The sequence below is a fragment of the Ictidomys tridecemlineatus genome, chromosome 13, assembly GCF_052094955.1.
Source record: "Ictidomys tridecemlineatus isolate mIctTri1 chromosome 13, mIctTri1.hap1, whole genome shotgun sequence".
Classification (NCBI taxonomy): Eukaryota; Metazoa; Chordata; class Mammalia; order Rodentia; family Sciuridae; genus Ictidomys; species Ictidomys tridecemlineatus.
In genome coordinates this window covers 57,332,437-57,350,178 of record NC_135489.1, presented here as the reverse complement: position 1 = coordinate 57,350,178, position 17,742 = coordinate 57,332,437, and the positions used below count along the sequence as shown (strand labels likewise).

General features: G+C 32.7%; 1 protein-coding gene across 6 annotated transcripts in view; it reads right to left on the bottom strand.

Annotated features, from left to right (window-relative positions):
* The window catches only part of Ankrd12 (ankyrin repeat domain 12), a 121,956-nt gene that overhangs the window by 13,764 nt on the left and 90,450 nt on the right, over positions 1-17,742 (bottom strand). For all 6 annotated transcript variants that reach the window (XM_013363631.4, XM_021734393.3, XM_021734395.3 and 3 more), the window contains one exon: positions 553-5,237. In XM_013363631.4, the coding sequence (XP_013219085.2) occupies positions 553-5,237 (4,685 nt within the window). The remainder of the gene's footprint in view (positions 1-552; positions 5,238-17,742) is intronic.

Here is a 17,742-nt window from a genome sequence, read left to right as displayed (position 1 = left end):
CTCCATTCTGGGGAGACCCAAATATATTCTGTATGGGTAAATAAAGAACAACAGAAAGGCCTAATTTTATATACAAGGACAGTGTTTTAATAGAGGAAGGTTCCACGTAGAATTGGAAAGAATAAAATCAAAAGAATATGGAGAGGCATTAGACTTCAACAAACAAAACATACCTCCTCCAAAACAAAAGCAAAGCAAGGAAGAAAAAGAAAATATGGTAGACTTGAGCTATCCAGTAAGGAAGCTACTAGTTGTAAATGGCTATTGGGCACTTTCTGAAATGTGGTTAGTCTGAGTTGAAATATATTGTAAACAAACCAGATTTCAAAGATTCAGTTAAAAACAAGTAAAATGTCTCAATAGTTTGTCTACATTGATTAGGTGTTGAAATGACTCTTTGCAAGTTCAAAATTACATAAAATATTACAATTAATTTTAACTGTTTCTTTCTACTTTTAAAATGTTGACTAGAAAATCAAAAATTACGTGGCCTGCATTACAATTTACATTGAACATTGTTGTATATGTATATCAAGTGACACTTATACTTACTGTGGGAATACAAATCTTGCTTAAAGGGTTTCCATCCAGGAGGTATGATCCATTAAATGTTACATATTCATCATAATACTGAGGTGCTTGAGGAATAACACTACACAATAATTTGCGCTTTTCTTCAATTTTTTTCCTTATGTGCAAGTATTCAAAATATGGATTTGCTCTCTCGGAACTATATGGCTGAATCTCATCTAGTTTCAGAGAATCTACAATGGCTGCCAGAGATTGCTGTGTTTTCTCTTTTGCTTGTAGTAAAGAAGGACTCACTTGCACAGGCTGAGGTACACGGGACACTTTCCTTTTTCGAGGATGGTGAATCTGAGGATCATCATCTTCAGTTAATCTTATTCTTCCCCTAGGAGATGAAGATTCACTGTCTTTTTCTGGCAACAGTGCACAACTAGAAAGAAGTTGTTTGCTTTGATTTGCCACCATATTTGCTTTGTTTCTAGTCATTCTTTGAGGGATCTGGTTTTCAGTTTTATCATCTTCAGCATTTTCTTCTAATTCTACTTTGACTAACTGACCATATTTATGCATTTCTGGCTGAGCTGACTGCTGCGAGTGGTTCTCCAGACTTGATAAAGTGCTTTGTTGAGATTCTTCATCTTCAATGGAAAGCAAACACTTTTCACTTTCAGGACAATGTTTTGGATTATCTTGTTCATTTAGGTTTCCTTTTGGCATCCCTACATTCATTTCACATAAATCAGAATCGCACTTATTCAAATGAGATAAAACCAAACTCTCCAATTTGTTCTCTTTTTCATGTGAAATAACCTGAATGTCAGGTGAGCTGTTTTCAACTTCATGGCCACTGGAAGATTTATAAGCTAGTTTACTAAATGCATAATGTGTATTTAGCTGAGAGGAGGTATCACTTATGTTAAAATCTTTTTCTGATGGTAATATAGACAAAGTGTTAGCTTTATCAAAATTTGGTGATGCTTCTTGACTAGTGCTTTCAGAGTACACTGAGACATCTGCTAGAATGAAACTATTTTCCATATCTTTTGCAGATTCGTTATCAGTATCCAGAACAGAAGTGATCATTTGTACAGTATTTTTCTGTTGTAAAATACTGGGCTCTTGATTGGCAACATATGACAAAGACACATGTTTGGAGATAGATTCAGCACCTGAAAGTGACTGACTGGAGAAAGAGCAAGGTTGCTGTGAAGGAAGAAAGGATGCTGCATCCTGAGCACAAGAGTTTCCTGGCAGTTCAGTCTGGTGAAGAGATAAAAAATCAGTATGATGTTCTTTCAATACTTTGTTTTCTGAATTACAAAAACCCGGAACAGAGGAATCTTGATCAGGTATACTAGTATTTGTGCAGATAAAGTCACCAGTACTTAGTGACTCTAGTCTATCCACAGGTATCTCCCATGATTTATTCTGGATCACACCAACCTGATTAGATGGTTCCACATGCACAGGACTGTCCATGGCACCGACTGGAGCAGTATTCTTGATTACATTTATATCAGTTGAAATATATCTGCTGTTTACAGATCTAGTTGGAGAGGTTACAAAACTGGAATGTATGTTAGATACATTTGAAAGGTCTTTTTCAGGCACATTTGATGATAACTCAGGTTTGGGAGAAGGGCAAATATCTCTTGGCACAGCTGATAAGCTACCTTGATTGCTTTCTTCTGATACTGTTTGGAATTGTTTCGTGTGTTCACAAATGACAGATGGCATGCTACATCTTCGAACTTCTACAATAGGTCTCCCCTCATTTATAACTAGTTTAACATCTTCTACAGAAGATGACCTGAGATGGGATGCTGGAAGTCTATTAGCATATGATGGTTTAATCCGATCTGGCAGTTCAGCAAGGCTGTCCAACTCCCTATCGTGAAGGGCAGGAGATTTGGCAATTGGCAAAAATGGTGACTGGGAAAATGACATTTGGGACTCGGAACCCTCTAACATAAAGTCAGAGTCATATTCAACCAGAGGCCTTGGAGTTGTCACGGTAGTATGGCAGGAATCTTCTGAACTAGCAACAGAAATCATGGATACAGATCTGGAGCTGAGACCGGGCTTTTCACTTTCTGATCTAGGAGACCTGTTTAAACTACTGTCTGAAACAAAAGATGACTTCCCTAAAGTGATTACATTTTTGGTGTCAACAGATTGTGATCTATTACTAACTGCATCTTTAGACTGTTTCTCCTTGGTATAAGCATCAACCAGTTCTGAACTCTTTGACCTACTAAGCTCCTTGTTTTTGGATTCAACTAGGGCATGTTTTGCTTTTTCTTTATCTTTCACTTTAACTTCTAAACAATTTCGATTTCTTAATCGTTCCTTTTCTTTTTGCTTAATTTTTTCCTTATGTTTTTTATGCCACTGTTCTATTTCTAGGTCTTTAAGGCTAAGCATTCGTTCAAAACTTGTCTGCATTAAATCATCATTCACTAACCTCTTTTCTTTGGGTCGAATATCTTTTGATGCTGGTGAAGATTTAGATTTAGACTTATCTGTTTCAGATTTTAATTTGAGTAAACTATTTAGATGGATTTTATCTTTATGTTTGTCTCGTTCTTTGTATCTATCTATATCTCTATCTTTTTTATCTTTTTCTTTTCCATCTGGTGTTTTCAAAGGTTCATCTTTTGTTTTTTCTTTAAGGGATAAAGTTTTCTCATGTTGTGCTTTACTACTACTGTCTAATGTACTTGACTTTTTCTCTTCCATTAAGTGTTTGGAGTTAGCTATATTTATACTCTCTTTGTCTCTGGACTTTTCCTTTTTATCTACTTCCCTGTCTTTGTCTTTACTTCTGCCTTTTTCTGATTTAGCATACTCACTGTTATCTGATTGTTTATTTCTTTTCTCTAAGTGTTTTTCTTTGCTTTCTGCTAAATGCCTCTCTTTTTCAGTTTTTTCTTTGTCATGTTTTCTATCCATCTTTTCTCTATTTTTCTCTCTGTCATCAGTTTTTTTAGTAGTACTATTTTTAATCTTCTCACTTTCTTTATAGCATTTTTCTGTGTGATGTGAATATAGCTTGTCCTTTTCTTTTATTCTCTCAACACAGTCACTAAAATCTAATTTGTCTCTTTCTGACTTATGCTCATGTTTTATCTTCTTCTCTTTTTCAGAATTTTTTCTTTCAGTCTTTTCAACATCTTTCTCTTTAGTTGGAAATCGTTTCTCAGATTTTTCCTTACTTTCTTTTGTATGCTTTTCTTGTTTTTCAATGTCCATTTCCTTTTCTATTGAATGTAGCCCTACAGATTCCTCATTTAAAATTAAACATGAAGAACTGAATTCTGTTTCTTTATCTGTAGGTACATTTTCTCTTTCTTCCTTTAGATCTTTTATCTTGTCTTCCCTGAAAGTTTTCTCACTTTCCTTCTTAATCTTTTCCCGTTCTTCTTTAAAGTTCCTCTCTTTTGAGGTATACTTTTCCTTAGTTGGTTTATCATCTTTTATGTTTTTGTCCAATTTTGATTTTTTTTCTAATGTTAAGGACTCATGCTCCATATTTAAAAACAGATCTTCAGTTTCATCACTTTTAAAAAAATTCTCTTTCCAAAATTCTCTATCAAATTCTACGCTCCTCTGCAGTTCCTTAGTGCCATCCTTATTTTTATATTTTTCCTTTTCACCTTCAATTTCTTTTTTGTGCTTTTCTTTTTCCCTATCTTTATGTTTCAATTTATGTTTTTTCAGTGTTTTGCCCTCTTTATCCATTTTTTTCAGTGTACAATCAGAATTTTCAAATGTTGGACTATGATCTTCATCCTTCAATTTGGTATTTGATTTTTCACCAAATTCTAAGTGAAAATCTTTCTGATGTTTGTTTTTTTCCTTATGCTTATAAGATTTTACACAGGAACTTTCAGGCAAGAATTCAGATTCTGTATTTTCATACCGAACAAGATCAGGCTGTAATGACATTTCAGAGCTTCCTGGAGATAAACATGTTTTAGTATGTTCTTGTTTCAGGGGAGTTGACTGTTTTTCACTCAATCCACAAGAATGTTTGGGAGATTTACCAGTAGAAATATGAAATAAATGTAATGAAGTATCATCTTTTGGACTAAAAGATTTCCTGAAATTCCCCTCCTCTCTGGTCTTTTCTGGACAATCTAGTGCAGTAGTAACTGTCAAGTTTGTTACTCTGGTATTTTCTTTTCCCTCTTTTTCTTGCTTTAACTCTTGGTTTTCTTTATTTTTGTTCTGGTTTTTTAATTTTCTTTTAACTTTGCCTTTCTGCTTATACTCATATTCCTTTTTTGTTTGTATATCAGAATTTGATGTTTCAGGGATAGAACATGCAGTAGAAACCTTTTTGTTCTGAAGAACTTCTTCATCAGAACTTTCAGTACTTGAATACAGAACCCTAGACGATTTTTGTTTTTTACTTTTAAATGATTTAGAATAGAAGGATTTCTCTTGTTTTGCAAATAAACTACTCTTTTCTGCTTCAGATTCATTCTCTTTTCGTTGTTCTTTCCTAAGAATATGCCTGTCATCAATCATTTTATTTATTTCTTCATCATCATCGTCTTTGAACTCATATTCATCTAGGGCAGATGGAAGAGGTGCTTTACTGGGAAGAATCTGTTTACTTTCACAGAGGAGAGAGTCCTTTTCTGTTTCAGAATCAATATTTTCATCAACACTAGATGGATTGACAGACTGAGCCTCTTCAGAATCTAGAATAAGAAAAGTAAAGTCTTGTTGGTCAAAATACAATTATGAGAAAAATAAGACAGAAGGAGAAACATAGCTTATATAGAAAATATTTTAAATAATTCAGACAAAATCATTTCAGATTTACATGTACATCATGCAATAAAAATATGCAAGAGAGCTGGGGATACAGCTCATTTGGTAGAGTGCTTGCTTTGCATGCACAAGGCTCTGGGGTCAATCCCCAGCAGCACTAAAATATATGTGTGTGTGTGTGTGTGTGTGTGTGTGTGTGTGTGTATGTATACATATATATAATGCAAGAGCTCTGGTACAGTACTGTAGAACAAGTTTATAGAGAATTACCATTATGATGATTTCCTTTTGGCTATTCTACAATTATATGTTAAATTCAAAAAAATATAAAAATACATAAAGAGCAAAGGACACTGTACTCAGCGCAATCATTAACTATCAAATGATAAACATAAAATTCTATATATATCTTTTCTGGAGAGAGAACAGTTAAGATCTTTAGACTATGGAAATATTAAGAACTATTAAAGGGTTTAAGTAAGTAAACATGATAAATTGTTTTGTTGTATCAAAAAATTTATCAGTAAAACTGGAAATGATCACATGATTCCCATGAAGGGCAATGCTTTGTAAACAAAGGTTAAGTTTCCCCCCAATGCTGATAATTGAAACCAGGGCATTGCGCATACAAAGTAAGCTATACCACTGAGCTACACATGCAGCCATAGGAAAATGGATTTAACCATACCACAAACATGATTCTTGGGGAAAACAAGTTGTGAAAAACTAAAAGAAATAACCCACAATTACATAATCAAGACTGTAATGGATAAATTGGAATAAATATATAATTTGAAAAGAGGTGCTCTGTTCCTTAATTTGTTATCTACAATTTCAACAGTTACTAAGATACATTTAGTTCAAAAGGGTGAATAAGCACATGAAAGCTTAATTTTATGAAATTACATCTAGCCTATTGTATAAATATAGCCAAAGCCTTGCTATTTTCTATTTTAGTAAGATTTGTTTAACAAAAAGAATGATTTTCTTCCCAGGTTAGCATCTTTTCTTAGCTGAAATGTATACATGGAGTTGTAACTGAAAGAACTTGGGACTCTTAAGGGAAAAGTAAACTGAGAACTCTGACCAGGAGGAACTTCACTAAACTAATCACAATAATAATTAAAACACTTAATTTACTAATTGTGTGTGTACGTGTTCTGGGAATGGAACTGAAGGCCTCACACATGCTGTATCTCTAGCTCCTGGCTTAATATTTAATAAAAGAAAAATGACACCTTATATATATTAAGCTTCCTCTAAAGTAATTTAGCTCCTAAATATTCTCTTCAAAGGAAAATTCAAATTCTAGAAAGATTTTTGAATGGCTATAAGGAACTGTCCTAGGATCTCTGAGAGATCACAATCTTCTTTTGAGGACAGTAATATTCCCACACATATCATTATAAAGTGCCATTCAATGATGTATTTACTCTCTATGTACTCATACTTGATGTACTGTCTATGTACTTACCTATATACTATAAAAAAATTTTAGAATTGAAACTCTACATACATTTAAAATGCTCTTTGCATTCATTATTTAGTGCAACCACTCTGCAAAGCAGTTTGGCAATTCCTCAGAAAACTTGGAATAAAACCACCATTTGACCAAGTTATCCTACTCCTCTCAGTATAAACCTAAAGGGCTTTAAATGAATGCAACTGGAGACTATAATGTTAAGTGAAATAAGCCAATCCCCCAAAAACAAAGGCTGAATTTTCTGATATGCAGATGCTAATACACAACAAGGGGGGAGGTTTAGAGAATAGATGAAGTACTTTGGATTAGACAAAGGGGAACAAAAGGAAGGGAGGGAGAATAGGAATAGGACAGAGAGAAGAATGAATTGGACATTACTTTCCTATGTTCATATATGCATACATAACCAGTGTAACTCTACATTATGTACAAGCACAAGAATGGAAAGATACACTTCAAGTATGTATAATATGTCAAAATAGATTTTACTGTCATGTATAACTAACAAGAACTTAACAATCCTATTTGTAGTCATTAAAATTGTATTATGCAATATCAAGTCATAGAACTTTATCCAACAAATCTGAACATCTATTTTGGGGCTGTATTTATATTGGTCCTTGAAAACATGAATCAAAGAATACATATGTGAACATCTTATTTATACTTTTGGTCTGGAGGACATTTCTCTCCTTGCAATTTTCAATATTTCGTTTTTCATGGCTTCTATTCACCTTATTTCTCAATAGATTATTAGTTTTCCTGGAAATTAGGTTCCCTTTTATTGTCCCATAAAAGACAATAAAAAGTACAGTGCTCTACATTTAGACTCAGTATTGGGTAAATATTTATCTAGCTCCACTAGGCAGAGTGCTAGGTGCTAAGGGAATATAAAATGAAAAGATCACAGTCCTTGCCTAAAGAAGCAACTGTACTTTTAAGTTAAATGGCACAATAACTGGTAAAATGGCAGTAGATACCATGCCCACAGGGTGTACTCAAGAATGAGCTGCTCAGAAGGAATGGAGAATTAAAGAAGGTTTCTCAGTAGTAGTACTGAAATGATGCATGAAATATGCACAGGAATTTCAGGTAAGATTTAAAGGCATGAAAATAATTATCATATAAACAAGCAGCTGAAATCACAGTAGGTAATATTCCCACCCCCATTCAATAGATTGTAGACACTTTGACACTATATTTTCATTGCTGTTTTTAATAGCTGCATATTAGACTATTAAACTAATTCCTCTATTGAGGCAACATTTAGGTTGTTTGATATTACAGATATTCAACAATGAAAAAGAATTTTAGAGTGTACTGTTACTTGGAAATAGCAGAATATAGTATTTGCATGTGTGTAAGAAAAAGGGAACAAGAGAAACATATTGAAATAGTATCTGCAGGAAACTAGTTGGAAGAATTATGATTTTTATTTTCTTATTTAGAGTTTTCTACATTTTCCAAATTCCTAGCACAATAGATCAATTTCTTTTATTGTTAGGATTTTTTTTTTAAGTTCACTGCTATAAAATGGTCCCACTAACTTTTGTGATTATTGGTATGGATTATTGTTCCATGCATGTGTTCTTCTTTTTTGTGTAATGTCACTTTGTAATTTCCTCAGCTATTTTCTTCTAACCTTTTTATGCCTATGAAAAGATCACAGTCCTTGCCTAAAGAAGCAAGTACACTTTTAAGTTAAATGGCAATAACAGCTCAATTATACTATACATATGTTACAATATTTCATTTAACAAATCATAGTGTTTAAATTTTTGAATATATGTATTAAAGGTTGAACACAAATTCTCTTAAGGGAGTTACACATACATGTATACACTGAGAGATACATATTTTGTCTTTTACGTTCGTTTTATCAATTGAATGTATGTTCTTCAGTGTGTAAATGTCCTGACTTCCTCCTCCTAATGGTTCTTGTAAAAAGATGTTTAAAAGGCAAAACTACAAATTCTAAAATTAACAAGTTAGCTGGACAGGAGCTAATGTCCACAATGACAGTCTTCAGAAATTTCCCTGGGTGAATGAACTCAATCTGACCTGGAGTACCAAGTCACATGCTTACCGGGCACACTCTGACAGTTTTTCTGCGCCATCTGTGATGATCTTATACTGCTTGCAGAGGCAGAAGCTGATCACCAGCCACTAAACCTCAGCAAAGACCATCACCTCCCTGATGCCATTTCATTTGCAGAATAGGCTGAAATCCTTTTCCTTCCTTAATTACTCCTCAATTTTTAAAATCTACTTTAGCCACTAAGAAAGATCAACCTAGAATCTGGATTCTAGTGGGGCAGTAATTTTTCAAAAAAATATTTGTCCTGCCCTTCTTAGTAGATGCTTAAGTGAGAAAATCATCTGTGTCCAAATTCTCAAATTCCTATAGTAAAAAATGGCCATGGTTATTGTTATACTAAGCTATCATTTTGTCACACTTTTTAAAGTCTCTAATGTTTATCTAATTACTATATTTGAACTTTTACTTAAAGTAGCTTATACAGTTACTTTTAAAAAGAGGGTGGAGATATAGGTGGGTGGTAGAATGCTTCCCTAGTAGGGGTGAGGCCCTAATTTAGATTCTCAGCAATGCAAAAGTAAATAAACTGTAAACAAAATGGAAAATGGACTTTTAAAATTTTTTAATGTTTATCATGTATCAATTTATTCCCAACAATCTTATAATCATATTTGGGAAACTAGGAAAGATAATGAGAAATAATCAACTGTTGTAATGTCTTATTGGAAATTTTTAAAATAATTTCTTTCCCATAAAAACTAATAATTAAGCTTCACTTTAATACTTAGCAAATATACTTAAATACATTTGAAAATTGCTCTTTTACAACTCAAGAAAATTTTAGATGTCTGTTAACTAAGACTAGTGTCATTTAAACAATGGCTAAATGTTATAAGAGTTCTCTAGTATTCTAAGCTTAACTGAATCTACCATAAATGTTTATAATTTCTTATAGATCAAAATCCAGATGTGATCCATTTGGGGAGATCACAGTATACACAGTAAATCTCTCCCCTTGAAATCTCTCCAAAATAACAAGTAGAGAGATTTTGAAGGACTTCTGAAACCATCTGCATTATACATTACACACTTTTAGGAAAATAATTATTCTATTAATATTTATAGACATTTCAGGAGGGTGTGATGTTGACACAAAACTAAATATACCATCACTCTAAAAGCACAGTCAAGTCCAAGTCTCTACCTCCCATCTTTCCTCTGATATTCAGCCAACCAACTGTCTGGACTCCTGTAAACCACCCCAAAAATCAAGACTAAAAACATTAACTCATTATTTCCCTTCCATAAGTACTTCCTCTTGCTGCTTAAGCCAGTCTTCCCTACCTGAGCAATAACAAACAAGAAAGTTACTCAAATTAAAAAATCCCAGAGGCATTTTCTTTTTTTATTTATTAAAATATTATTTTATTTTTCCAGAGCAATTTTCAACTATCTCAATTCCTCAACTTCCAAAAGCAACCATTCAGTTTCAATCTCTGGAATATCTCTGAAATCCATGTTTTCTCTATTCTCACTGCTTCTGTTGAGCTCAGGTTTTCACCAGTTCTTGCCTAGGTAAGTAATTATCTTAAAACACAATGTGGTCAACACTACAGACCACATTACATCTTGCCTTATTCGAGGGCTCTGCACGTTAGTATGAATCTTCCCAAGAAAGATCTAGACTGCCATCTTTACTACTACTAAGTAGTATCTAAGAGCCCTAAGATGAAAGAAGAAATCAGCAACGCATCAGCCAGACAGCAAAAGCTAGCTGAAAATTATATAAAATTACATAATGAATAAATTTATACTTGAAGTTTTTATGTTGTTCTAAAGTCTAAACAAATAATATCTAATCTTTACAGTAACTATTATTATTCCCTTTTAAGAGAAAAGCAATAGAACCATTAAGGAGCTATTCAAGGTCACCTATTATAGGATGTAACTCAGGGTATCTGACTTCATAGTATGTTCTACATTGCTCCCTATGTTTCACTCCTTCTTCCCATACTAGGATAGTATTTAATCTTCCTCAAATTTCAATGCATATCTATATAAATTCTCAATCAGTTGCTTCTCATTATTTTCCATCTGCTTAATTATGAACAGGGAGAGAACCAATTTGAAAATTTTATTCAAGGGCTGAGGTTGTGGCTCAGTGGTAGAGCACTTGACTAGCATATGTGAGGCAGAGTTCGATTCACAGTACCACAAAAAATGAATAAAGTCCACTGGCAAATTTTTTAAAAAAGAGAATCAAGAAATCAAGTGTGATGGTGGGATTAAAAAATATAGGATGAGATAAAAATATCAAATAAAAATTTATTCACTATGTAATTCTGTGTTGTTTTCAGGTCACAACTACAACATTCATTCTAAACTCAATAATTAGAAGAGATGGCTAACATTTCATATGTGTCATTACGTCCTGTGGAAGTACAAATATATTTGATTAGCTTTACAAGCTACCTTCAGCTGCCACAAAGCCTGTCCTTTCATAAATTACACACTGATATGCCTAATTTCCTTTTTTGAGCTTTTGCTTTTATATATAAATTGCTGAAGCTTTGTGGTCAGCCAAAAGTTTATTTTATACAATAGCACCATTTTTATATAGCAGTGTTTATAGTTATTTGGAGATATGTATATTTTATGAAAATGAAAAAAACTACTGATTCTAGTAGCAATTAAGATAAAGATGAAAACTGATAAAAGTGTTTAAAGAACCTACATAAAATACATATATATATCTATGCATCTGTGTATGTAGACACACAAACATATAAGTGTAAGAATGCATGAGCAAGCACACTGTACAGAAAACATCAACATTTAGAGAAGTGATGAAAAATGGGGTTTGAAAAGTATGGGCAAAATTAACATGTAAGTGATTTTAATAATTCATGTAAGATATTTCAACATTATGAGCTGAAAATCCATGCAAAAGAAATCCAATGTCTACCTCAGTTCTTGACAAAAATTACAATTGATCAGAACTAAGGAAATTAACATTATGATATTCTATTCAATTGCCATTGCAATTCTGCAAAATCACCACATCAAGCTTTTTCTTCTCAACACTAAAGCCACCACAAGCAAACAGAAAATTTGAATTTGAAAAAAGAAAATACTTTAAAACACATAACTCTTTAAATCACACTATGAAGATGCTATGAATAAAATCTAGACACTGGCAAAATTTGAAGATATGATCAAGTTATTTCAACTCAAAATTGCATGAACATAAGAGTAAGGATACTCAATTATGTGAATGTCTAAATACATCACAGTGAACTTCACCTTTATGTACATATACAAAACACCAATTAAAAATAAGTAAGTGATTGGAAGGAACAGGAGTACAAAAGAAAGATTAGGAGAGGGAAGAAAAGGTGGGGTGTAAGGAACTGAAAAGAATTAAATCTATGCATGTATAATAATATAAAAATAAACCCAATTGTTATGTATAAATACAACAAACTAATTAAAGCATAATTGCTTCTCTGTCTTTTGGCTAAGATCAGGTATAAAAGCATTAAAAAGAGATACTTGAGACACATTAATTTTAATGTAAAGACTTCATTTGGATTCTGATTTTAAAAAAAATTTAAATATGTAATTGCCTTTATTAACTTGCCAAGTAGTGGTATAAAAAGATTTTTATAATTAAATAGATAATTAGGAAAATTTTTAACATAAAGATTGTCCTGGATTCAGTAAGTTCAGTCAACCTTGGGTCATTCAACTTAACTTTTACTTTTAGCAACCATTGCCACTAATTTCCATTAATAGTGTTCTGTAAACTTTGGTTCAAACTAGAATTAGGCTTTTCCATCTTGAGACTAAAATTCTGTGATGATGTGATTAGTGAGGGTTTTTATTTGTCCATTCCTATATCATCTTCCTTTTACCATGACATTCACATGATCAAATAAATGACTACCCAGAAAGAAAATTGTCCAGATTATTCAGATATAACCATGTAGCAGATTGTATGAATAGATAAATAAAATGTAACATAAAAATTCCAAAAACATTCAACCAGAAATGACTTGACACATAGGCTTTCAAGAGCTGGCATTTGTTAGCTGTTATTTGCAAACATGGTGGGACTTAAGCAAGGGAAAAAACAGCAAAGTTTATCCAAATTCTCTTTCTTTTCTTCACAAGATAATTTTGGGATTGATGTGGTGATATTTGTTTTTTCTGTATTTTTTAATGAAATATATTTTTGGGATTTCTAAACATAAAATATACTTGGTTTGAAATCAAGTGGTTGGAACACTGTTTGACTTTTATCTCAAGCATGCTGTAGATTGAATACTGAGGAAGGTTTTGATTAACTTAACTTTGTCATTCTGTAAATGGGAACAGCACTTAATGTTTTACCTGCTTTATTTTCTGGACCTATGTTCCTGGTGGATTTATTTTTTAAAGGGTTTAATTAATTTACTTTGGTATTGGGGATTTAACCCAGAGGCTGATTATGTATGAAAATATATTCTTTCATCAGGGATTTTAAATTAATTGATAGTAGATCTATGGTGAAAAAAAAAAAACAAGTATCACCACTAATTTATTTCATTTTTGAGTACCCTTGGGTACAGAAAGTGTTACATTTGTGTACACAATGAAGAGATTAGTCATGCACATTTCATACTGTGTGATTAAATCAAGTAAATGCACAACTACTAAATCCATACTTCAGTTACATGCTGGCATCAAAATCATCTAATTCTGAACTTCCCATACAGAGTAACAAACAGCCTGGAACAGTGGAAAAACACCCAGGTTCTGGCATTAGCCTTAGGTTCAAATGTTTTCTCTGCTACTTAACAGATCAGTAATCTCTTATTAGGGATTAATGCTTGCAGGGATGTTATGAGGATTAAATGAACTAATTTATGTGAAGTGCTTGGAATATACCTGGCACATACCATGTGTGTGATCTTAATTCCCTGCCTAGAAAAAAAAAGAATGTATCACATGTCTATTAAAAAATTTAAGTAACATGCCCTTCTGCCAAATCCAATGAAGTATATGACTATTTAAAAAAACTCAAATGCAATCCCATAACTTTTCATATTTGTTTAACTTTGAACTCTGAGACTGAAGACAAAGATTCAAGCTGACTTATTTCATTTATCACAGGGATACAATGAGGACAGCAGAAACCACCAGACATAATGAACGTAAGTAGAGTTTCCCCCATGGCATGAAGCAGTGAAGAGAAAGAAGAAATAGAGTGAACCAAAAACATTATATTGATATCCAATATTCTATGTATTAGTGCTTGGTGGAATAAACACATACACACAGATATTTCCTCCCAGTGGTAAGTGATCTACCACTTAGCTACATTTCTAGCTCCAATTTATATTTAAAAAAGTATTAGTCACACAACTACTTGTGTAAAATACATTTTAGTACTCCTTGAAGAGGAGGGAGAAAAAATGGTAATAGAGAAAAATAAAATGGTAGGAGAGAGTAAAAATGTAAACTTTCATTTGCCAACTAAAATTTAATGATAGTATGTAATGATTTTATTAGGTGTTTTTTGTAACTAAATGGAAAGGTTTTATTGAAAATTAGCCTTGGTAAAATGAACACTGTATTTATACAAGTTCTATTAATCATCTCACTTATCTGTTGAGAATGCTCCTATTTAACAATGTTAATACTACTAATAAATTTGTCCAAGACCGTAAAGCTACTAAGTAGCAAAGCGAGGTCTCCAAAGTTAAGTTCCTCTGATATTGGTACTCACAAGCATTATGTTGCATGATTAACTATACAAATGCCCACTAAAATGAGCTTTCCATAAGCATTCAAATGTCTTCTATCTTTATTTCACAATATAGCATACTTACTAAAATCAATTTACATGTAAAGTGCTTTGGGGAAAAGACCCACAAATTAAACATATCCTTCTGAGTTTGAATTTCCAATGTGAACTTAGTATTTGTTTGTAATTCTCTTGATTTTGAAATATTCACATCTTAGATACAAATGTGTTGATTTATTTCTTAGCTTAAAATTCGGCATATTAGATTATGCTAAGTGAAGTTAGCTAATCCCTAAAAAAAAAAATGCCAAATGTCTTCTCTGATATAAGGGGGGTGACTCAAAAACGGGATAGGGAGAAAGAGCATGAGAAGAAGACTACCACTAAATAGGGAAGACAGGTGGGAGGGAAAAAGAGGGAGAAGGGGAGTTGCATGGAAGAAGGAAGAAGAACCTCATGGTTATACAGAACACATATATGATGTTGTGATGAGAAAAAGAAAAAAAAGTGTGTCCCATTAGATTGGATAGAGAGAAATGATGGGAGGGGAGGAGAGGAGTAGGGGGGATAGGAAGGGCAACAGAATAGAATAGACATTATGATTACTGCATGTATATAGGTGACTCTAAAAAAAAAAAAAGAGGAGGAAAAGAAAGTCTTAGAGCAGAAGAGGTCTATATTTAAAAGGTGAAGTGAACCACTGTTACAGAATTGGTTGCAGGACCCCAGACAGATAACAAAATTTGCACATGCTCAAGTCCCTTATATAAAATGGTTCAGTATCTGCATATAACATACACATATTCTCATGTATACTTTAAATCATTTGTATTTATTTATATTCTTTTTTGCTTGATATGATGTAAATGCTAGGTAAGTAGTGGTTATACTGTATTATTTAGGGAATGACAAATAAAAGTCTGTATATATTCAATAAAGTTGCATTTTTTCCAAAAAAAAATTCTGCAGATTAAAGATTTGGGCACTGTATTACTGGGTAATTGGCTTACCCAAAAGGTGGTGATTAGGTTAAATTCCTGTCTAGGAGGAGCTCAGGAAAAATTTCCAATTCTAAGCTCATTCTTGTTATAGGCAGAACTATCTCCTTATGCTTCTAGGACTGAGCTTCCCATTAACTTACTGGTTGTCAAACAGGGGATGCCTACATTACTTGCTATGTTTCCATCATTCTTCAAGCCAGTTATCAACTTGCCAAATCCTTCTCATGCTTTAGATCTCTACCTTTCTTTCCTGAGTCAGAAAAATGATTTCATCAGGCCCATCTAGATAACCTTCCTTTTTTATGACATGATCTGTTCATATACTCCTATGATCTGAACATAGGAGTAAAATCTACCTTATCCATAGTATCAGGGCTTACATGGGATGTGTACACCAGTGGGTAGGAAATCTCAAGAGTCAGCTTAGCTTTTTGTCTATCACAGTAATGAAAGGGGATTATCAGACCTACAGGCTTTTCAAGGTTTCTAAATTGTGTAGTCTATTTTTTTTCCAAAATAGGCTAGGCCTAATTCATGTTTCATAAATCTTTTCATGAAATGATTATTAAATGTCAAATTTTAACACCACGGAAAAATGAAATCTTATGAAAGATAATATAGGAAATGTCAAACTTTATAGTATACAAATTGAAGGGAAATATTTTGTCTCCTTGGTAAGATAAAAATGAAATATCAAATATGCATCAAAGTTGTAGGGGGAAAGGGCATTTTCATCAGTTTGTCAATTTAAGATTTTTTTATAAACATAATACTTTTTTATTTTTACATGGTGCTAAAGATTAAACCTAGTGCCTTAAGCTTGTGAAGCAAGTACTCAACCACAGAGCCACAATCCAAGCCCCTTTTATCAATTTGAAAAAAAAATCTGAGCATAATTTGGGTGATGGGAACTTGTTGAACAAGAAGCGTGAGAGATACATATACAGCAAAATTCTATGAACAGCAGCGATTTGGCAAATTTATATCAAGAACATAAAATATTCTTATTCTTGATTCAGTAATTATAATTTTAGCAATTTGTGTCATAATTTTCATTGTAATAGAAGCTTCAAATATGGGAAACAACTATCAAATCTAAAAAGTGAGTAGTTACATTATTTCCTCAAATGTATATATAAATATGTATATCCATTAAAGTACATATTTGAAGAATTAAAAAACAAATGTGTTGGTTTACATATATGAATTTTTACATAAAGATAAAAATAATTCATTCATCACTATTAATAATTTTTAAAGAAAAAAAAGTCATGCCTTGAATACTTTAAGTGACTTAATCTAGTGAATCTGGATGAAAATATCCAGCTCAGTAATGGTAAACACAAATGATATTTTAAGTTTGAGAATATTTAAGCTGAAAATACTGTGTATAGTTACAAATATTTTATTTAAAATAAATATCTAATGTGATGAGTTATCACTATTTTCAAAGCTAATATGTATTAGCTGCTAATGCTCAGTGAAGTTTTTATGCATTCATGTATTAACCCATTGAATTTTTATCACACCTCCACAAGGTAACACTGTGATTCCTATTTTATAGATGTGGAACCTGTGCACACACAGGTTAACTACTCTGCTCAAGATCAAAGAATCAGGGGGGAGAGAAAGAGAGAGAGAAGGGAAATTGCATGGTAAAGGAAGGAGACCCTCACTGTTATACAAAAGTACATATAAGAGGAAGTGAGGGGAAAGGGGAAAAAAACAAGAGAGAGAAATGAATTACAGTAGATGGGGTAGAGAGAGAGATGATGGGAGGGGAAGGGAGGGGGAATAGTAGAGGATAGGAAAGGCAGCAGAATACAACATACACTAGTATGGCAGTATGTAAAAAAGTGGATGTGTAACCGATGTGAATCTGCAATATGTATACGGGGTAAAAATGGGAGTTCATAATCCTCTTGAATCAAATGTATGAAATATGATATGTCAAGAGCTTTGTAATGTTTTGAACAACTAATAATAAAAAAAAATTTTTTAAAAATCAAAGAATCAGGGATCAAAAATAGGGATCCAGGAGTGCTAAAATATAAGCTCCTACAATTAACATAGCTATTTTTAAAAAGCAGAGTGGGAAAAGATTATTGCCTGAATTATCTCA